General features: G+C 37.7%; 1 protein-coding gene across 1 annotated transcript in view; it reads right to left on the bottom strand.

The window, feature by feature from the left end:
* LOC103042391 (calcium uniporter protein, mitochondrial) overlaps positions 1-24,049 on the bottom strand; it is a 31,873-nt gene that overhangs the window by 2,391 nt on the left and 5,433 nt on the right. The window contains exons 2-5 of the mRNA XM_022684557.2: positions 3,330-3,399; positions 1,987-2,157; positions 1,049-1,153; positions 100-260 (exon numbers count right to left, since the gene is read on the bottom strand). Coding sequence (XP_022540278.2) covers positions 100-260; positions 1,049-1,153; positions 1,987-2,157; positions 3,330-3,399 — 507 coding nt within the window. The remainder of the gene's footprint in view (positions 1-99; positions 261-1,048; positions 1,154-1,986; positions 2,158-3,329; positions 3,400-24,049) is intronic.

Genomic DNA, 24,049 nt, shown 5'->3' with positions numbered 1-24,049 from the left:
CACACAGACACAAGACACATAAAACACCATGTAATTCATGCTATGATAGATCAGCATCTACAGCACAGGAAATTAAAGACACATTTATTTAGACTCTACCTGCTCCATAGGTGTGAGCTCTTGTTTTAAAATGTCCAGCTTCTGCAGCAAATCTGTTTCCTGCACAAGGTGGTGCTCAGGTAGGCCTAGTGCTGTGTGTAACATGTGCACCGTGTCCTTCACGTCATTCAGGTTCGTCAGCTTCTCACTAGAGAGTGGTTCTGAAAACACATACATACAGACACAGAAAAAGAAGAATAAAATGTTGATGCATTTTACTGTGTACATGTCAATCAAAAGCCAAATTGATGGATCATTACTTTACACCAATTCCCCCCCCCCAAAAAAGCTAAAATATAGAAAATAAATAAATAAGCTTGCAGATCTTCTAAACTCACCTTATATTCAGAGTGGTACATAGAACACATATCATATGCTGATTTATTTTTTATTTTATGAAAAATATATATTTTTTTAATATTCAGAAATGTATGGCAACATCTCAAAAAAAGTTGGGATGGGGAAAAACAAAGGGCTGAAAAACAAAGTGGTACTAATTAAAAAAAATGTACTCACATGTCTGGATAGAAAAAGCAATTTAGAGATTTGTAGACATGCTCTCAGAAGCAGTTTAACCATTGTGTGAAAAACTGTTTTGTGAACCAATTTCAGAAAAGAATTTGGAAACCCCACCATCTGCAGTACATATCATCAAACGATTCAGACATATAGAAAGATTCGTAATCAATATCGGATGCTAATAGTGATCTTTGGGCTCTCAGGTAGCGCTGCATTAAATACAGGCACGATTCTGTATTGGAAATCACTACAGAAACTGAAAACTCCAGAAATCACTGTCTGGGCACATATTCTCAGTGTATCACTGTTTCAGTGTCCTAAGTGTGTATGTGTTTGTTTTTACTGGACTGATGGGTAAAAGGTGGCCATATTTTATCTGCGTACGGTCGGTATGGTTGTCTTTTCTTGCAGCCACCAGGCATCTCTTTACCCTTTTGTGTTGAGCGAACATTATAGATGACTTCATTGATGTGTAGCTGGAAGTCCTTGTTAAGGAGAGTGTCCATGGGTGTACCGGAGGCAATTCTCACACCATCTGTTTGCAGAGAGCAGATTTCAAAACTGTTATTATATCTGTACATAATATTTATTATATTATTATAATAAGATATGGTCATAACAACATAATCATTAAGCATATGGCCTAATTCTGAAATCTGGGCACCCCCAAGCTGTCAATACTTGAAGTGAAAATAAATCCACAAATCCTACAGAAAAGTAGCATTAGCAGAAAAGAACAAAAGCATTATGTTCAAATAAATAAAAATATAAAAAGGAAGTTAAAAAATGCAGCAAAATAAATAAACATAAGTGGTATTTTAGTTACAATATACATGTAAGATATTAAACAATACTTGGTCATTGATATAATATAGTGGTTTTAAAGTCTCAAAAAAGTACATTTTTTACGTATTTTGCATTAAAACATCCGAGCAATTTAAGAGGAATTGCATAACAATAAATGTAAATAATGACAATACATACTCTTAAATCATCAGTTCGGTTTGTTTGTTTGGTGTTGTATGCATGGCTTCTTCGAAGTGCCTCACAGATTTAAACAAGTTGACTGATTTAACTGAATAACTAATTTGTTACATTTAATTAATTCATTTAATTAATTATCTCTTTATATTTTTAATCATTTTATGGCCCTTTTTAATTATATTTTTGCCTTTTTGTAAACTGTAAATAACTGCCTAGTGAGTTATGCTAAAATAGGCGTAAAACAGATAAAAAAAAAAAAGGATTGCTTTAGTGGAATATGAAACAAATTTGAAATATCAGCCAAATCTACAGGCCTCTCTGTAATTTAAACTGCTACTAATAAAAGTACTGGTGAACTAAGAACATGTTTTGGGTTGTGTGTACCTGTAGTAAAAACAGAAGCAGATGAAACTCCTGAGTCCTCTTTCTGGATGTCCTGAATGAGGTCACTGACGGTTGTGAGCATGGGCCGCATGAAGAAGAGGCACTTCTCCTGTCTGGAGGGCAAAGGCAGTGCCAGCACGGGGCGGCCATGTCTGTACTGCACTGGAATTTCTGTGGTAAACACACACACAAAAAAAACACACACTTCATCATTTAAACTGTAAAATACATTTCATGCACTGCAATGTTAAAAAAAAAATACCACCAGATGGTGCTGAAGAGCTACAGAAAATTGTCTGTGTCCCAGTTGTGTACACTAATAGTAACACTAAGGTATAAACTAGTATACTAAACTTAATAAAGATTAGAATTTAAAATTGATGAATACAAATAACAGTAACTATCAAATTTGCTTTTTTTTACTGAACTGGGAAAATCTGCTTTTAGTTACAGTGTAACTGAAATACACTAAAAGAAACTAAAGCTCAGCCCACTGGTGTCACTGAGTCATTTTAAACTTTTGATATCTGACCAGGTTCAGCCTGTCCCAGTTTTCCTAATTGTATTTATTCTTAGCTTTTATTTCTTGTTTTAGGCTTTTCCTCTTAGTTTCTTTCATTATTTTATTTTAATAGTTTTGTATTATTACTTTGTAACATATTTTAATTAGTTTTTTTTTATTAATACTAATAATAGTTTTATTTTTTATGTATTTATTTATTGTTATTATTATTAATATTATGAATGTATTGTACAAAGTTTGTTTTTGCTCAATTTCTACTGTTTTTTATTGTATTAATCTCTCATCTATTTCATTAATCTCATCAATTAAACCTCAAGTTGTATTTTTATCCATTTTTCATCTTTTATTCACTGTTATTTAAAAAAATCTTTTAATTTAAAATTATTAAATGTAGTTATTATTTTTGTCATCTTGTCAATTCCTGCATTTGTAAATGCTCGGCTACACTGAAAATGAGGGTTGCCCTCAATGTACTTCTGATTCAAAATAAAGGGTAATGATGCAATGATATGCCAATATACATCCCTGCAAATTCTCCTACTGCCATTTCTGCAACACTTGCATTGTTATCTGCAATCTTCTGTAATCAACTGTAGCTCCTCAATTTCTGTTTTGCATTGCATAGTGTAAAAGTCTCCATTTAAACCACAATCTGACTTTTCTTAGTATTTATTATGGATGTATATTTAAGTATACTAAACTTTGAGACTTTTATCTAAACTACATTCTCAGAAAACTAGTTAGTATTAGTAATTAGTACACAATTGCTACACATCCTTTATGCTTATAGTTATAAGAACTTGTGATTTATAAACTCTACCATTATGTGATGCTGCAGTGCTACAGCAGAGGACAGGGGAACACCTCCACAGGAACTTGCTGGGTTGAACCTGTGAGAGACATAAAGAGACATAATATTGAGGCAAATCTACAATTTACAGAAAAAAAAACACTCCTTCATTTATTGTATCAGCTCTACATGCACTCTACTCCAACTACATCTACAGTATTTACACTGAAGACCCTGAGGGCTTCCTATGGTACACCCTTTGCTGTTTACTTTTGCAGGGTGTGGAGGATTAGTGGAGCAGACGGCTCCTGCTAGATTAGACCTGCAGGAAGCTGAGAAAAGATTCTGCTGACCAAACCCTTATCCAGCTCTTTCTGCTGAGCCACAGACGCAATGGAACTTTCTGCAGTTCCGTCATCATGAATTCACTTTTTTCCACAATGATGAAGAGATTCGGGATCAGATATGAGCTTTTTTTTTGTTGCTTTTTTTGTTGTTTTCCACCAGGTTAAAAAATACAGAAAGAAAAACAATAGAAAAAAGAAAAATGTTTACTAAAGCCCTATTTGGATGGAATTAGTTTCTCAGGGGGTCCTGGAGTAATTTTCTCTTTTATTGGGGTTTACTTTGATTTTATTCCCATCCGGAACGACCATGTACGTGGTCAAAAAACTCACTGGTCCTCCAGTTTTTTTAATTGCAAACCAGATGCAAGTGTTTTATGACTGAGAGGAAGTGTGAAATATTTTTCACAGACATCCCCCTGAGAAACTAATCCTGTCCGGATAGGTCTTAAGGTAAGGTAAGGTAAGGTAAACTAAGCTAAGCCAATCCAATCCTTTATTAATACCACAATCGAGAAATTTGCAATGTTACAGCAGCACAGGAGAAAAGACAGAAAAACAGGTCAGGAAAATATATAAACAAATAATAATAAAACTATATATACAAACGATTACAGGAAATATATAAAAATACAAAAAAATATAAAAAGAAGTAAAAAAATAATGGTTGGGTGTGACCAGTATTATTTCACAAATAAGTGAGTAACAGTGCATAAATAACAAAGTAGATTTGTAGATAGTAGATTAAGGCCTTATTTCTGCATGCTAACCTGCAAAACCGAGAATTTTAAACTAATGCAAAATGAAGAACTGAGTTTTTGTGTCAGCTACCAGCCTCATCCAGCCTCAGTACCGTGATATTAGCACGCCTGTCAGACATCGCTAATGTGGTGTTAGCATGCCGCCGACAGGGCTAATTTAACATCACTACTGTGTCATTGCTGCATTACCCGTGTGCAGCAACTGGAGGACCACGTTGCAGAGTGGTCATGTGACGTAACTAGGCTGGAGGTAGAGTGAGATAGAGGGACAAATAGTGAGATAGAGGTCCACAGTGAACTCACACACCAAACTACTTCTTATCCTAAGAAAAAAAAGTAGAGCCTAGCTAAAAAGCTTAAAAGAGGACTTTATTTCGGAAATTAATTAATTTATAGGTTTCAGTGTCGCAAGACCCATCGCTACCAAACGATACAGGAAGTGTATCGGTCACGTGGTTTTCCTTAACTTGATACGCGCACTGACACGGGGTTTCGCCTTGACAGCTCGGGTCCATAACCCAGAGGTCGATGGATCGAAACCATTCTCTGCTAACTGTTTTTTTTTGGTTGTCTCCTCTGAATATAGTCCTTAGTCCATCTTATTTGACCAGTATTTAATGTATTATATTTTATCATGTTTACGTATCAAGGGGCTTTACTAATCTACTAGCTAGATTAGTAGCTTCTAGATTAGTAGCTAGACATGTAGCTTCTAATATAGTCCTGCCCCCTTCAATAGCTGTCAGCAGAGTGGCGCAGCGGGAGCGCATTGGGCCCATAACCCAGAGGTCGATGGATCAAAACCATTCTCTGCTAACTGTTTTTTTTTTTTGTCTCCTCTGAATATAGTCCTTAGTCCATCTTATTTGACCAGTATTTAATGTATTATATTTTATCATGTTTACGTATCAAGGGGCTTTACTAATCTACTAGCTAGATTAGTAGCTTCTAGATTAGTAGCTAGACATGTAGCTTCTAATATAGTCCTGCCCCCTTCGATAGCTGTCAGCAGAGTGGCGCAGCGGGAGCGCATTGGGCCCATAACCCAGAGGTCGATGGATCGAAACCATTCTCTGCTAACTGTTTTTTTTTTTTTTTTTTTTTGTCTCCTCTGAATAAGGTCCATCTTATTTGACCAGTATTTAATGTATTATATTTTATCATGTTTACGTATCAAGGGGCTTTACTAATCTACTAGCTAGATTAGTAGCTTCTAGATTAGTAGCTAGACATGTAGCTTCTAATATAGTCCTGCCCCCTTCAATAGCTGTCAGCAGAGTGGCGCAGCGGGAGCGCATTGGGCCCATAACCCAGAGGTCGATGGATCGAAACCATTCTCTGCTAACTGTTTTTTTTTGGTTGTCTCCTCTGAATATAGTCCTTAGTCCATCTTATTTGACCAGTATTTAATGTATTATATTTTATCATGCTTACGTATCGAGGGGCTTTACTAATCTAGTATATTTAGTATATTGCCATTTTCTAAAATAATTATATTAAATATATAACGTTATAATACTTTCCATCTCCTCATGATCAGATCATTTGATTCGTCCCCTTTAGCCCAAAACTGGGCTTTAACTTTATTAAACTAGGATATTTGGTATATTGCCCCCTTCTATATTTTTATATAATTTTATATGATAAAATCATTTGATTTGATCATTGCAAGCAACTGTGCAAGGAACTGCATCGGTCACGTGGTTTTCCTTAAAATGATATGCGGTCCGACACAGGGGTTCGCCTTGTTTGCTCGGTGCATGCGCCGAGGTTTCAGTGTCATCAGACCCATCGCTACCAAACGATACAGGAAGTGTATCGGTCACGTGGTTTTCCTTAACTTGATACGCGCACCGACACGGGGTTTCGCCTTGACAGCTCGGCGCATGTGCCGAGGTTTCAGGGTCGTCAGACCCATCACTAGGTCTACATCATTTCATATAAATATAATACAGCTTCTGTAATACAGAACCGACATCTTCATTATTGTGAATTACAATGGTCTTCACTGAAGCAATAATAACCATCAAACAACTTTTCCATTTTAACGCAACACTAACTCTCTCAATTACATCCCAACAACTCAGTAAGCATATCTGGCCTCCAGTCACTGTCATCTCTGAATATATGATATGGACAGCATTCCCATTATAAAGCTGCACCTCAGGCTGTTCGCCTCATGCTTACTGGCTCTAATGACCCAGAATCTTCAGGGAATGAAAGGATACTGTGAGGTTTATCAGTTAGTCAGATATCTTAAGACCAAAATAACTGCAACTGTAACTCATAATAAGATCTGTGACATTTATGATCCATTATCCAGATTTCTAAAAAGTCAATTATCTAATGCGTTCCATGTATCCAGTATCGAAGTAAAATAAACAAAATCAGGCAGATATAATCTGACTAAAAATCTGAACAGTGTGCATTTTATTTTTGTATCAAGCAGCAAAAAAGTTGTAACAAGACTATTGCACACAATATATTGTGCATCCCTAATTCCCTAATGTTAATTGCAGCTCTTTCAATGTATCGCAAAAACCTATATTGCAATAACGAAGCACTTATCATTTATTTTACAGCCATAGCATTATTTATGGCAAAGTATCTGAATGGCAGCTTTTAAGAACTTGCTGCTTATTTGATTGATTAGTCCTGATTATTTTTTGTCATGCTCTTTATTACAAGGACAATACATATTAAAATCAACACTGTCACTTACCCGCACTGAAACACCATCACTTTTCACTTTCATGTTATTGATATCCATTCAATCAATCATGCTGCTATAGCAATCTGCACTTTGGGACTTCATGTTGTTAATTACAGTGTTTTTATTGTATTTTATTTTGTGATTATATTTATCTATTTTAAAATTGCTCTTAGGTGTAAACTGTACCGTGAGAATACAATTTCGTTCCACCTCATGTACCATATTTACATTCCTCCCCTGTCTCGCTGTTGCGTTCGACGTGACTTTTTTTTTCCCCCGGCCGTGTTTCAAATTACTAGCCGGGGCAGCGGTAGTATATGGATCCCGCGTGAGGAGCATGTGCGTATTTATTTATTTTTTCCTTTCTTCTTGGGTTTACCTGCTCCGAATTCAACTGTTCTGCAATTGGGTTCAACAACCCTCTGGGTTGGAGAGCTACTAGTCTGTAGCACTCCATCCCATTACACTTCATTTTCCAAAACAGAATTTATTTTTTTTTTGTGGCCCGCCATGTAATAGCTTGGAAAATATCTGGCCCATGGCCAAATTTAATTGCCGACCCCTGCTTTAGAGTATTGTGGAGTCAAATGTGTTTGTGTTTAATGGACAGAGAGCTGCTGTTGCACTGTGTGCTGTTACACTGAGTCCCACCCACACTGGCCAACCAAGCATGAGGAGAGGCCAATCAGGATGCTCAGGATTTGTCACTCTCTCATTGTGTGTGTGTCTTCCTCGCTTGTCCTTTTTTTTTTCTCGCGCGTGCACTATTTCTGTATCACTCTATCACACATGAACGACACATCGACAATTAAATTCTGTGCGGACAATTTTTTGGAGTCGACATTGTCGATTATGCAGACTAATCGTCGCAGCCCTAGCTGCTGTTAACATATTTTTTTATGTGTCAAAATATCCTGATAAGCATTCTTATCTTTCTAAATATCATGATATGGTAAAACAATCTCTCACCCCTAAAGCTCTTGGTCTTACGTTACCTGGCTAAACTGATAGACTCTGCTCTTTGGTATACACCTCTGCTCAGTATACCATGGAATACCATTTGGTAAAAGCACTGCTGGAGACAAAAGAACAGGCAGTATGGCCCGACACCCATGGCCTACGGATTTAAGGTGTCCAGAAGACAGAGCGCCCCATCAATATTCAATTAAAGACCCAGCCAGTACTCATTTCTAGCCACTTACTCAAAGTCAACACTGGTGGATATGTAGTCTATACCCAGGGTTTACAACCACAGCTCAGGACTCTAAATGAGGAGCATGCCTTGTGGTGGAAGAGCTGTAAGTAGATCTGGGCTTCTGTGGACTCCGATGAAAGAAAAGAGAAGCAGCTGCAAACAGCAGAACTTAACCATTGTTTGTGAAGATATTTTCACACTTATCCCATCACTTCATCAAGAAAAGTGTCAGAAGAGAGCACTGCCGCTTCCGCTACACTCTTCTACAGCCTGGCTTCAAGTCCACACAGAGTTTTTTTTTTTTTTATCCCTGAATGAAAACAACTTGTTAGAATCTGTTACCAACAAAGCAAATTTACCCAAGAACATCACTGTTAATTTCCCCTGACGCTGCAGTTACACAGCAAGCAATCCTGCTGGTCAAAACAGTGTTTACACGTTAAACAAAAACAAACCGTCTACTAGGTGATCTTTCAGCCCAATTAAAAACAAAGGATCTGGAAGCAACTGATCTGTCTGCACATAATGTACCGGTAGTCTAATAAACAAGAGAGGAGAATAGGGAGAGCTTAAAAGTTAAACTGACTCACAGGTACAGTAAACAATGAAGAAACTGGCTGAAAAACTCTGCAACACAGTCTTTCTTTGTATAAAGAGGGCCTGAAAAACAATGAAATTTTACTTTATTAGCAGCTTTCATCACCATTAAAGCGTTTCAGATTACAGAGTAAGAATGCACCAGTTACAGTAGCAGGCTACATTTACATTTCCAGGCAAAAGTGACTAAAAAAGTGACTTTTTGTCCAGGGCTGTGTGCACATGTAAATTAGAGTCAGATTTGAGTCATTTGTATGTGTTTTTAGATCGGAAACATGTTTTTTTTGCGCATTCAACAATAATATAACCTATGGTGTCACATCAATGACAAAAGTCGAGGGTGCAAATATACCAGGTGAAAAAAAATGTCCACCGTCTCTTGCCTTGAGCGATCGCTCGCCAGCTTTGTCTGCCTGGCATCAGTTGCTCAAGGCAGTAACCCAACAGAGCCGGCGAGCAATCGCTCCAGGCGAGAGATGGTCGCTACAGGCGAGAGCCGGGCAGACAGAGTGGGTCACTCCGGGCACTAAACCCGGGTAGACACAACCAGAGCGCCGGAGATCGGATTGTTTGGATGTTAGCATAGCCAGTTAGCTAACTCTCCTGCCGTCCTTCTTTCCCCGCCCTCCTCCGGCTCGTGGAGATAGGCGGTCCGTCAGGAACCCTGGAGATATCAGCCAATAGCGTTCGCTGAGGGCTCGACCCTGACTCCGTCCCCAAACTGTCAGAACCACCCCTTTCAAAATTTGAGCGCAAAACACTCAGTTGAGCACAAACTGCTGCAGCAGGTAATTCACACAGCGTGCGAGAAAAAAAAAAAAACACCTGAGAGGAGAAGAATGAAGCTCGAGAGCAACATTTTCTTCAGGGCGCACACGATTCCCTTTTTTTTTTGCTCATTAGTTTCACATTTGTGCCCAAGAGAAGTTAATTTACACACACAAAAAATTTAAACCCGCTGGTTAATTTTTTTCACCTGGTATTTTTGCGCCCCTGACTTTTGACATTGATGTGATGCCATAGTGACCAATCAGATCAGACTTACTGCAGTATTTTATATTGCATGTACACATATGCCTTTTTTTTGTCCCCAGCCAACACTAGCTACACCGCAAAACAACAATAAACCTAAAATCTTATCATTCAAGACTGAGAAGGGAAGTTTTTTCTCTGGAATAAATAAGTTGGACATACAGACATAATAGTCAATTAAATATATAGCATTTTAATGTCTGGTTAAGTGATTATAGTAATACATTTTCTTTGCTTCATGATCTTTATTGTCTGCAATAGTCTGCAAACAGACTATATGAAAAGATGAAAAGCAAACAGATCTGCAATAAACACATTCCTACCAATAATGGTAGTGTTTAAGTCAAGTCAATATCTCCACAGAACCAGACCTCTTAACAAACTAAACGGAAGTGAATTCCTCAGAAAGTGTTAAGTTTAATTAACACAATTAACAGAGCAAATAAATAAGACATTAAATGATTTAACTCACAGATCTGTCAACAAACTGCCAAACACAGCACTCGCCTGCTGCTCGACTGAGGTCAGAATTCATTTATTAAAATCTTGCTTATTCCTTTGCTTTTCTCATTAGTGGAGTGTGCTGTGCTGGACTGTTTGTCAGGGAATGGAGCTGCACAGCAGAAACCTAATATTGAATTAACTCTTACTGCACGCTGTTAAGACTGTCCAACTGGATCTGATTCAACACTGCAGGTGTCAGTTCAGCAGCAGAGATATTGCTGTCCGTTAAAATTGTGATTAACACATTTTGCTAAGCTGTGCTGAAATCGAAAAAGGCACAGTAATTGTGGCAGTGTGCCTTATAACCCTCAAACCCACTCAATATTAAAATTGGGATCAGTCCAGTTCAAGAACAGTATAGATTCTACCAACTGTCATCTGTCTTAAAGAATAACTGTAACCCCTTGGTTGTAAAAGGTTGTAAATGGAAAATTATTAAGAAATAAGCTTTAGTTTATGGAAATTTTACTGGCACTGAGCGTTTATTCTAGACCTCTGCCTCGCTCTACCTCCAGCCTTATTTCGTCATGTGGTCACAGTCTGCGGCATGAGGATCTCCCTCTGGTACTGCACATATTTGCTGTTATTCACAATATTGTATTGTTACGGCTCTTTCAATGTGTTTACAATGAAAATACAATTTTATCAGCCCTAGTTTCTACTTACACTATTAGATAGTAAAATAATTAGGCTCTCCCTATATAGCTCAATAGCAGTGAGGGAGGAGGGATTTGGGTCATAGTCAATGTGTTTAACATGTAACAATACTTTTGTCTTTCTTTCAGTTGCCAGTATGATAATATCGCTATTATACTGTGTTATTTTGTTTCTTAGTACTGAAAATTGATTTTCAAAAACAGAGTATTAACAAACTAGATAGACGTGTTAAATTCCGATGTTGTAACTGAACAAAAAGTTACCTTATTTAGTGCTACCGTCGATATTTACGCATCGCTAGCGCTGCGGTTAGTAGCTAATGCTAATGCTGCTGCACCCATCCTTAGTGCTGGAAAAAACTTCACTGAAAACTTACCCTTAGACTAAATATTGGAAATCTAAGCTTACTGTAAATAAACGAAAGCGCTTTACTCAATCACATTGGAGAAATCTGTGTAGATTAACATCCAGCGCTAGTCTAACTTGTTTTTTTATTCTTTTTACAGTTTTGTTTACTTAGGCGCAACCCCCAGCTTCCCATTAGAAAGGAACCATGGCGATACCTTTGCTCACTTTGATGTAAGCATCCTTACTATTGTTGCTCAATGTTTTTTACGATCCGTTTGAGCCTTATAATCCGAAAAATATGATTTACAGTATATAACTTACAGTATTGCAATATATGGTGATATACTGAATCGTAAGTCCTGTATCATGATGAGTATTGTATGTTTTACCAAAACACAGCCCCAGTTGCCAGTGAACGGTTCTGTTAGAGGTGCTTAGCCAACAGTAAGATGACTAGAAGCAAAGACTTGACTTCCCTCTTTTACCCAACAGCAGGACGGAAGAGTGAGTCAGTGGAGCACAGCAGCTTTTTGAGGAATGTACAGAAATGACTCTACATATTTTCCATATCTACATATGAGTCATACATATATAAAAGAAGGAAAAGTATTTTGTGCAGAAACCTCAGGCCTGCAATGCTGAATCTACTCTTAGCTCCTCTCCTGTGGTAAAACTACAGAAGTGGAACAAGCCCAACAGGCATCTGCTCGTTATTCTCAGCGGATGAAAACCCACACACTCTCCGTAACGGTAAAGAAGCACAGCGCAAAATCTGGTTCTACAAGAAGTTCTTTCTTGAACAGAGACTGCACTGATGTGTGCAGAGGGGCTCTGACAGAAAAGTTTGCAAGATAAGACCAAAGACAAACAGCAGGGGTATGTGCCAAGGACTGAGACTGACATTGAAACAGGACACACAGCCAGAAGCCCAGCTGCTTCCAATCCTAAACTCCTGCAGGACCCCCATGCTGCATATTTTACTGACTGCTTGCTCAAACACACTTACTCAGCTAAAGCAGGTTGTATTTATAAATAAGCGGACAAGTTCATGCCAAAAGACATGTGACAGCATTATGGGTGTAAGAAAATATTATCATATAAATTTTTACAATATAATGTTTTGCACTCCTGTACTGATTTTCAAAAACACAGTATCCATATTATGTTGTGTTTAAACCCCGACCACTACAAGGCAGTGCTGTACTTGGATTTTGAGCCCAGTGGTCTGATTGGATTAAAAAAAAAAAAAAAAAATCTTTAAATTAGATTTTATGCATCTGATGTAGGGCTGCACGATATATCGTTTAAGCATCGTCATCGCGATGTGCGCATGTGCAATATTCACATCGCAGGATGTGGAATGTCAAATAAGGCAATTAAATCAAACATGTCATGTTGCAATGTTTTAATTATTGCCGCAAGAGGTAGAGACACAGCGCTGTCTCTGTGTCTGTGTGAGTGACAGGCTTCTGCTGCCTGAGAACGCGAGAGGGAGGGGGAGCGTGAGGGGCCTCCATCCACATGGTTTGGCACGTAATTGTAAACTCACATGTCAAAAGCTGTGCACCTCAGTTCAGCACAGATATTTCCATTTACAGCTGAATTCACGCTTTAATAAATGCTCTTATTTACCTTTTAAAAAGCCATTTAAATGCCTGATTAAAGGGCCGATTACTGTTGTTTTGCTGTTTTTCTTGGGTTTTGAGAGCTCGGCAATGACTCAGCTCTTGATTGGTTCGGACGAGAGACAGCGCGAGGGTGGGGGCAGGGCTGGTGAAATCATGGGCCCTGCATTGTTTAATATCGCAATATTTACTGTCCAAAAAAAGAACATTTTCAATGTATTTTTTTTCCAATATCCTGCTGCTCTAATATAATGTTTGTTTTTATAATATGGAAATGTTTCCCCAAAATGTTTATATATCATCTTGCTTAGAGCATTGCAATATATTGCAATGTATTAAATAAAAACTGCAATGCGAATCATATCACCAGGTTTTTTCTTATCCACAGACAAGTGTCTCTGGCAGAAACAAATTACATCCACACATTCTTTAGCTTTCTAGGAACACAAGTTCATGTTCTATAACTTGTATAACCATCACTGGTCTTTCCCAGCCAGGAAACAATCACCCAGCACAGCTTCACATCCAACACACTGGATTCAGTACATTACCGCCTCAATAATGAACTAATGAGCTAAAAAGGGAAGCTGTGCAGAGCAGTATGGAGTTCAGAGGTCCTGCTGTACAGGCCTGTTCTCCACTCCTCTACTCCGAGGTCTGAAGCGCTGGTCAGGTATAGTTATGACCAGGTTCTGATGAAGCTCCACTTACTGCTGTACTGTTTAATTTCTTGCAGAGGAAGTCTCTGGAGAGTCATTATGACTGTGCTTCACTTTACAATTGCTCAGATCCAGCTTATTCCATTAAACCTAATCTTTCTGCCTTGATGGCCATGACTTAATTTGTCCGTTAAATGAGCCATATACAGCTCTGGAAAAAAAAAAGAGACCACTTCAGTTTCTGAATCAGTTTCTCTGTTTTTGCTATTTATAGGTTTATGTATGAGTAAAATGAACATCAATGTTTTATTCTATAAACTACATTTCTCTCATATTCCTAATAAAAATATCATTTAGTGCATTTATTTGCAGAAAATGAGAAATAGTTATTTTCACAAGTTCATATTAAGTTTTAAAAGTTCAAAATTAATATTTGGTGGAATAACCCTGGTTTTTAATCACAGTTTTCATGCATCTTGGCATGTTCTCCTCCACCCGTCTTACACACTGCTTTTGGATAACTTTTTACCATTCCTAGTGCAGAAATTCAAGCAGTTCAGCTTGGTTTAATGGCTTGTGATCATCCATCTTCCTCTTGATTATATTCCAGTGTTTTTCAATTTGGTAAAATCAAAGAAACTCATAATTTTAAGTGGTTTCTTATTTTTTTCCAGAGCTGTATGTTATTAGTGTTACACACCTGAAAACAGCCATGGCTAAACCTATTATCTAAAGTTATATTTCTTATTGTTAAACTGCAAAAGCTGGACAATACTTGGACCTCAATAAGATTTTACAAAAGGGTTGTCAAACATGTGGCATGACCTGGACCATCAAGTAAATTAAGAACAGCAGAGTCAAACTAAGAGGCAGAATCAAAAGCACTGTGTGACTCCTGTTTTACTAAAACTAACAGGGAAGGCCAACTCTTGTTTATAGACACATTGATGGAAACACTATAAAATGGTGAAACTTTGAAATATTGCTACAATAATACAGAAGATTATGTTAATAGTTGCAGTTCTGTCAGCCAAGAACAGAAAGCTTAGGCTGCAGTGAGTCAATCCAGAGACATTTACAATGGCAAGTGAATGTAAATAATAGCAGATTGATAAAATGCATGAATTACAATATTTCAATATTCCATGCCTCAATATAACTGAATTGGTGTAATTTTTCTGCCACTTAAAACAGTAATATGCATAATGTAATTAAGTATAACTTTTTTGTTTTTGTTGTTGTAGTAGAATTATGCCAATTTCAGCAATGTTATAAAAAAAAAACAAAGCTAGAATAAAGGTGGACATGTCCATCCAGACTGTTCCATATTTTTGAATGAAGACTGCTTTACTTCTGCCTGAAGTTTTTTTCATCCGTGCTGGCGCTGGCCTGTGTTCAAGCCTTACATTACATGGCACAGTGATTAATTACACTTAGGGTCAACACAGTCCTGTGAGTGAGAGGAAAATACATAATTCCATAAGCCAATCTCACACCCCTCCATCCTCCCCCTGTCCGCCAGAGTGAAATAATACCAGTATCTAAATTACAGAAGAGGCAGTGAGCCATGATGATTTGTGTGTGAGCATTTGTCTCCTCTGTTCAGTGAAGAGAAGACAGGTATGTAGGAGCACCAGAGTGAGACATTTTTCAAATCTGTTCCATTTGATTTAATATTCTGGATTTAAATAAATCTGCAAAACAGCCAATTAGACAACAAGATTACAATATTTATCACAGTGTATTCAAATACCAAATTACAGCTGTATAAATTGCCCCTGTATAAATTGCCCCCAGGTACTCTCCATTCTAAGATTGCAATACGGTTCTAAACAGGTCTAAATGATACATTAAACATTTTCAAGTATACATATATTATTCAAAAATCTAATGCAGCCATGGCTGGGGGAATTGAGTTGAGCAAGTAATTTATCCCTCACTTTTTAAAGGGCTTATTACAGTGTTTTCCAGGATTAGAATGGTATAAAGCTAGTGGTGTCAATTGACTGACATTTAAATAAAATAGTGAATGTAAGATTGGCAAAATGTAAATATATTATTATAAGTGGTGTCAAGCATTAGCATCATACAGGAGCAGCAGCAGCAGTGTGTGCGTGTGTGGGTGTGTGTAAAACTGAAACATTAATTTAAAAATATCATTTTTTTATGCAAGATGTGCCAAAATAGCAAACTGTAGTCAAAACCATGCAAGCACAACTATTTTTATATTTAATATCGCAATATTTACTGTCGAAAAAAGAACAATTGCAATGTAATTTTTCCAATATCGTGCTGCTTTAATATGATGTTTTTTATAATATGGAAATGTTTCCCAAAAAAGTTAATATATCGTCTTGCTTAGAGCATTGCAATATATTGCAATGTATTAAATTAAAACTGCAATGCGAATCACATCACCAGGTTCTTTTTTATCCACAGACAAGTGTCTCTGGCAGAAACAAATTACATCCACACATCCACGTTAGCTTTCTAGGAATGCTAGTTCATGTTCTATAACTTTTATAACCATCACTGGTCTTTCCCAGCCAGGAAACAATCACCCAGCACAGCTTCACATCCAACACACTGGATTCAGTTCATTACCGCCTCAATAATGAACTAATGAGCTAAAAGGGAAGTGTAGAAGAAGCTGTGCAGAGCAGTATGGAGTCCAGAGGTTCTGCTGTATAGGCCTGTTCAATCAAAATATCATTTTTTTATGCAAGATGTGCCAAAATAGCAACAAGAAACTGTAGTCAAAACCATGCAAGCACAACTATTTTTATTATTAACCTAAATGTAGAACAGCAAGCAGAATTTATATATATATAAAAAGAAATGTCCCATCTATCTAGCACCCACTACCATTCCCTGCTGTCCCCAGAGGTTACACTTCATTAAAATGTAAATACTGCAATCCCATGACTTTTGGCATCTCAGTGCAAGCAATTCAATATTGTCTGTATGTTTTTCTCGATTTGTGTCACTTTTTGCTGAGAGCGAAGATGCAGAGCCAGAAGTGGATAGACTGATGCTTTCAGGCAACGTCAATACCTCCACATCTCAGCCTCTAATGAGCTGCCCTGTCCACCTGTTCCACAGAATCATGCAGCATGGCTTCCTAATAAAGAACGTCCCAGGCTCCACCGGCACCTGTCAGCTGAAGACAGACCATAATGACCAGGTTTTCTCATCGACGTGGATGCGGACGCAGGGCATTGACAGAAGGGACCCAGAACCACACAGAACAGTACGACAGAAGACTTCTATAGAAATGCTGTAATATGTACAAAAGTTACAGCAATAAGATATATAGATATGATACATAGCTACTATATGCAAACAACAATTGTAAGAAGCCTTCCAGTTAGGCCTGTAACAATAACTAACAATTTATATATATTTTTTTACTTACTTACTTATGTTTTGTCCTTACAATTTCTCACAGAAATAATTGTCAATAATAATATTCATTTTAAAACCATTATATGGCACATCATATATAGGGCTGCATGGAATTGTGGAAAAAAATGGCAATTCATTACTCTGACTGTTGCGATATGAAAATAAAAATACAGGATATTTTGCCAGATTTCACAAGAAGTGTGTGATCTAACATATTATGCACTCTGTTAAGGCAGTTTTGGAGTAAAATGATAAATGCACTGAAAAAATCTTGGCCACAAAAAAATAAAAATAAATAACTCTGCCAAAGGCTAAATAACAAACACATTTTCGGCAGGTTTTCGTTTTTTTCACCATTGCATACATTTATTTTTGTCTTGCTTTTAAAGAAATTTATTGGTTGGTACACATCAATCAGTTCTATATGTGCACATCGTGATGGCAATGCTGATACAATATATTGTGCAGCCCTACACTGTTATAATGGTAATTTAATAATAAAGTAATGCACCTAGATCCTTTAAAAAGCCATTCATTTTTTTTATTTTATAATCCTCTAGTTGTCTAATTTATCGGTTGTCACAGGATGCTGCCCACAAGGTGCAGTTGGCTGAATGTTTCTGAAAAAAACTTGTATTAGAGCAACACACACCAACACACAAATAACAGCTGCTCTGTGGTGTTTTACTCTGTGAGGTCCTGACCATTAAAAACAGGGTAAAATAAGGATAGTAAAGTTTGCAGACAACCAGAAGGACTACAGTATGTAATTATTGAAATAAAAAGTGACTAGTGTAGCAGATAGGATTGATAATGTGTGTATAAATCTAAAAACAAAAACACAAAAAACAGCCTTTTAGGACAGTATGAAGCTATTTTGCTTACAGTGTAGATTGGGTCAGACAGACATTTGCTATCTGCTTGGTGGACTAGAAAATTACATTTGTAACAGCCCACGGAAAAAGAGTAAATGGTCCCTAGAAGCTATTCAACTCAATCCAACAGCTAGCATCATAATTAGGGTGAGGTCTAAGTACGACTAACTGTAGTCGTTTCTATACGAACTGAACCACAGTTACATTGTTAACATTGTTTCAGGGAAAATTTCTTCTTTTTGTCCAATGTCAACTGCAAAGCAAGAATAGTGCTGCATAAAATACAGATATTTCTGTATGGGTGTTCTCAGCAGAGCCTTACGGGGAGAAGAGCTACAGAATTAATGACAATTGCCTCAATGCATTATTAGTTCATCAATATTAGTCGCACACTGCTTTTATTGCCTGCGTATAAATTGAATCTGCCTGCTCCAGCACTTGCGGCAGATAAACGGCTTACTCTGGCTTGGTTATATTCTTTATCTCCTGCAGTTAAACACTATAATCCTAGAATTCACTTCTCAAAGCACCCAGCATCTTAATTGCTGGATACAACAATATTAATAATAGCTGATATAAGACTGCAGCACACTCACACAGCCTGAGAACAGTATGCTAACTAGCGAGATAACAAATATGTTCTAGAGGTGGAATCCAACCTAATGTGACAAGGATGTGGTGAGAAAAGTAAATATATGTTTTAGTGGGTCTTCTGAATCACGAGTCATACATATGTCAACTGCATTTAGTGCAATAATACAATAGTTATGTTATGCTAACGGTGGGAGCAAGGTAAGATGGATATTTACAAAAAAATGCATGGCCAACCTGTGTATCCAAACCAATTAATATTTTGAGCATAATTCAGAATTTGTTGCTTACATTAGATCACTGCTATCCCATGAAAAACAGGCATCTCCATTTTTGCCTGTTTTTAATTTTGAATAAACAGAACAATCATGACAAAAGAAACACGACAACATAACAAAGAACAACTTAAATGCATTCATCAGCATTTGGCTGGCGAAATAATTCTTCATATACAAGAAAAGTGTCTCATATAGCACTAAAATATAATGGTACTGCCTTTTTCCCCCCTTTTCTCTTTCTTCTTTCTGAAATCATTTGAATCGGTTGTTCCTTACACTGTCTTACACGTTATATTATGAATGGACTAAAATAAATGATCCAAAATCTCTTGGAATAACATCTTTTTACACTGACATTAGTTAATTAGTTTAGCTTCGATACACACCAACGTGTCGAAAGCAATAGCACGGGTCATAGGAGAGCAGTATATAAATTGATCATAAACTGTTATCTCAGGAGATGGCTCGGAAACACCCACCCTTGTTTAAGTTGTGAGGTGTTATTTTGTGAGTAAGGCTGAACACTAGGGGTGTCACGATTCTCTAAATCCTCGATTCGATTTCATTTTCGATTTGAGGGTCACGATTCGATTCGATTCTCGATTTTCTTGTTTTTTTTTTCTTGTTATTATTTTATGCCTCATAAAATTTAAATAATATACTTATTATTATTATTATTATTATTATAAATATTATTATTATTATTTATTAAGATATATATGGTAATGCCATCTAGTGACTTTTTTTGGTAGCAACAGTGTGCACTATTAAAACAAGCAGTTTATCAGAGCTGTGTGTGGATGGCTGGTGAAACTGCTCATTACATGAAGCTGCAGTTCTTCATCCAACCACTAGCAGCAGCAGCACAAGCCCCGCTCTCTTCACTCAGTCACTACTTCAGTACAGCCCAGCCACGGGCTACAGAGCTCAGCCAGTCCGTTTTTACTGTTTCTGTAAACAAATAAAGGTTTTAACCCCACTAACCGGATAATACAGCTCACTACAGTTCATCTTTCAGCCCAAGCAGCTAACAGCAGCAGGTTAGAACAGCCGACACGGAGGCACTGCTCGGATTACATTATAAACAGGTCAGTTAGCGCGCTGCTAACCTCAGGATGTTTATAACTACGGAGTTTAGTGGACACACCACGGCCGCCAGGTAAGTCTTTTAAAGGCTACTGAAGACTATTAAAGGCTATTAGAGTGTAACCCCTGGCTCCCAGGGGTTACAAGAGGTTATTGAAAGCATTATTGGGGGGCAGAAATCAGTACAGGCTGGTTAGATTAGTGATGTGGGTATTGTCTTATAAATATTTACACATAACTTATATCTCTCCTGAAAAGCTTTTATTTTAGTCAGAAACACGCTTGTGTTTACTTTATCTGAGAGAAAGATGTTTTTTTAATTCAATGGAAAGCAACAGGTGTAGTCAATTATAAGTTTAAGATTTTTAATCCACCTCACTGTGATCTATAGTCAGTGTTCTCAAGTCACACTGACACACGCATTTCAGGGAGTTCACACGCTCTCACCTGCGCGCACCCACCCCTCCGTTAGATACAGATACAAAACCTGCGCGCCCAACCCCCGCCCCCCTCCCCCGTTGGACAGATAAAAACAGTGATCACACTCCCGCCGACTGCGCTCATGCAGTGGCTATCTCTATTTAAATGAATAGGATGCGCTGTGTTGGTGCCGCGCCATTTGCGTAGCGCGCTGCGCTATTTGCGTAGCGCGCGCGGGAGGGATCGTCGATCCTCTTTTTGACTTCGATACTCGAGATCGTGACCTCATTTCGATTCGATTTCGATAAAATATCGAGATCGTGACACCCCTACTGAACACTGGCTATTGTGTTCATAGCAAGGCGATGTGAATGAGAGTTGGAATGACTCCTAAAAGTGAGTTTTGTGAGTTACTGGTGCAACACAAACTAGTTTAGTCTTTATTTGTTAAAATGTTCTATAAAATATTTTACAAATGACTTTCATGGTCAAATTGGTTTCGTAAAAAAGTGCATGCTCAGCATTTATTTTTTTTTAAGTTCACCAGGCAAAACAGGAATTTGACACTCAAAATATAGTGTACTTAAAACTAAACTTTTTAAGTTAAAGTAACTATTGCACAACTGGACTACGTTACTTGTTTAAGTTTATTGCAATTATTACATCAACTGTTCGTTCAACATAAGCATATTATAGATGTTTTTATAGCTTGTATTAGTAATCTTTTCTCAAATCATTAACTCACATAAATTAGCCTCAGAGTGAACAGTATTGAGAGCACAGCAAAGACAGTTACTGCAGCTCAGAAAATGATGCTTGTTTTTTACAGCCAACAACACAGCTAAACAGTTAATCATAATATATGATCTAAGGGGGACTTACTACACACTGATGGTGAGTGTCAGAAAATGGGGGACACGCCCAGTATGCAAACAGATTGTGCCAGAAGCCAATGGAAAAGAAGTTGCAAATGGCAACAGACTAAACTCCATGTTCAGCTAACTCAATATAGTTGAGTATTATTTAGAAATATCCAATTTTTTGTAAAACACACTTACGTCATTTGAATTCAAATAACTTATGGGTTTACAGTGTGGCAAATAAGCCATTTTTACCCTACTGTCATGTTGCTTCAGATGAAAAAGAATAAATTTGAGTGTTCTGTATATGAAAAAACACATATGTGATTTTCTTGGTGACATCAATGATTAAATGAGCATACTGCATAACAAATACTCTAAAAAAAAATCTATTTTCCATCACGCTCCCATAAAAACAATGAGTTCCCATTGTTTCTGACTAACAGCAGAAACACTGCACCCAGGAAATCATTTCATCACACTAGCAAAATGAATTGCCCCTCTCCTTCTCCTCCTCTCTCTGCTCAGTTTATGACCTGAAGAATGCAATCACACGTGCTGAATGATTACGGGTGATGTAGGATAGGCAATAGCAAGCAGGTGCAGACCCCCGGGTGGAACACTGAACATATGAAACATTAAAATTTTATATAGGCAGCTAACATGCAGGGAGCGAAGCAGTGGCAATGAACATGATTGACTGTATAGAGGAAGCTGACCTTGCTATAAAAGAGTCACAGGGGTGAAATACAAGCCCACGGTCTCTGCAGTGTGAAAGCAGGGCGTGGCTGCAGGGCCTAGGGGCAATGACACAACCTGCTTGTACACAAGTCATCTTTCTTTGTATGCTGGAGCAGACCTCAGAGGGAAGGCATAAAGAGGCTGTCCTGGTGTGAACAGACCACATGGCAGATTACGACTCAGTGTGGCTCAGTTTCAATAACAGGTTTAGGCTCAGAGACGGCATGAGGGTATTGATTTCCAAAATTTGGAAATTGATATGGTGTGCCATCAATTTAATACAGTTTTTTTTTTTTTTTTTTTTTTTTTTTTTTTTTACAGATTTTGGATACATGAACACACAGAAACCTCAGCAAGGTTTGAGCAGGTTAGCCAAAATGGTAACTTTTCAAGCTGCACTACAGTATTTTTCGCACTATACGGCGCACCAGATTAAAAGGCGCACACTCAATAAATGTCTATTTTCTGGTATATTTTTTCATACATTAGGCGCACCGGATTATACAGCACATTTTATGCGCACTAGTAACTAGTAGTAGAAACAGGGGTGCCGCCAAATTTTGGGTGGTGTGTACAAAACTAATTCTTAAAAAATATATTTTTTTTGACGTGTCAGAAAAGTCAAAATCAAAAGTAGGTACTGGATGTAAATCTACACAGATTTTTTCTTGAAAACGGTTTATTTGGTTGAGTAAAGTGCTTCCGTTTATTTACAGTAAGCTTAGATTTCCAGATTTTCACTAAAGCTGGAGCATTAGCATTAGCGGCTAACCGCTAGCAGCTAACAGCGCTACACTGAGGAACCCTGAGTGTTCCGGTAAGCCAGGGTGATATCAGCTAGTGGTTTGTCCCATGTAGCTTGTTTTAACATGGTAAACACACAGGCTACAGTCCGATAACACTCACTTCTGAACAGCAAAAAAGCTAACGCTGTGGTTAGCGGCTAATGCTAATGCTGCCCCATCAGTGCTAGCCGGGGTTAGCAGCAGGATACAGGCTGATAATACTCACCTCTAAACGACCAAAAAGCTAGCGTTTAGCACGGTTAGCATGTAATGCTTATACTGCTGGAGAACTAAACTGAAACTCTTTTATAATGCTAACGCTCCTTACAACCTGACTTCTAAAATTTATACACAAGGAGCACTGACAATTTTGGGGAAAATTAAAGGATTTAAAGTGCGCCTTATAGTGTAAAAAATACAGTATTTGCGCATACTGTGAGGACAGGCTGTGTGTACCCCACAGTTTAGAGGGGGTAAATTCTGCTGTTTGCTCTGTATGTCTGAATCTGAGCTTTGAAGCCTAGAAAACGATCAGCTCTGAGCTTCCCACAGAGTGTGGGCTTTGGGCTGAGTGAATTGATCTGTCTCATGGAATTGCCTAATCCAATACTCAAGCTAACTAATTTTGTTAATATCGGAACTTTAGACTGTGCATCTGTAGAGTGTATCACTCTAGAAGAAACAAACTGCAACTTACGAAGTAAAAAGAAAGAAACAAATTAAAGAAATCAGGGTTAGTGTTCTGTTTCTTCCGTTCAGTTGTACTTCACACATACCAAACTGTGAAGTTCAAATGATGGTGTGAACTGAACCATTAATTTTATGTAGCATTACGCACCTGATTACTATTATAACTTAGAATTTAAATTATACATTAAAGCACGTGTGGTGCAGTGGATAACACCACTACCTGCTGGTGCTCTACCACATCATGTGGGACACTGGAATTAAATTCCAGTCTGGGTGACTATGCTGTGCTACAACCATAAGAGTCCTTGACTCCTAGCACATACTGTAAGACTCCTAATACTGTAACCTTGTAAGTCACTCTGGATAAGAGCATCAGCTAAATCTCCTAAATATAAAATGTAATTTAATATTTTGTCAGCATGATCAGCATGATCAGACTAAACCCCACTGCTCTTTAGCAAAGGACAGACATACTTACATCTTCTCCTTATTGGACTTTATATAAGGCCCAATAGACTCCTTGTTAAACATGCCCATGCCTATGCCCCTTTTAATGGTCTGCTGCTTGGAGACAGACAGGGTCA

Source organism: Astyanax mexicanus, chromosome 7, assembly GCF_023375975.1.
Source record: "Astyanax mexicanus isolate ESR-SI-001 chromosome 7, AstMex3_surface, whole genome shotgun sequence".
Lineage (NCBI taxonomy): Eukaryota > Metazoa > Chordata > Actinopteri > Characiformes > Acestrorhamphidae > Astyanax > Astyanax mexicanus.
Note: the sequence above shows the minus strand (reverse complement) of the source record. Positions and strands in the feature narration are given on the sequence as shown.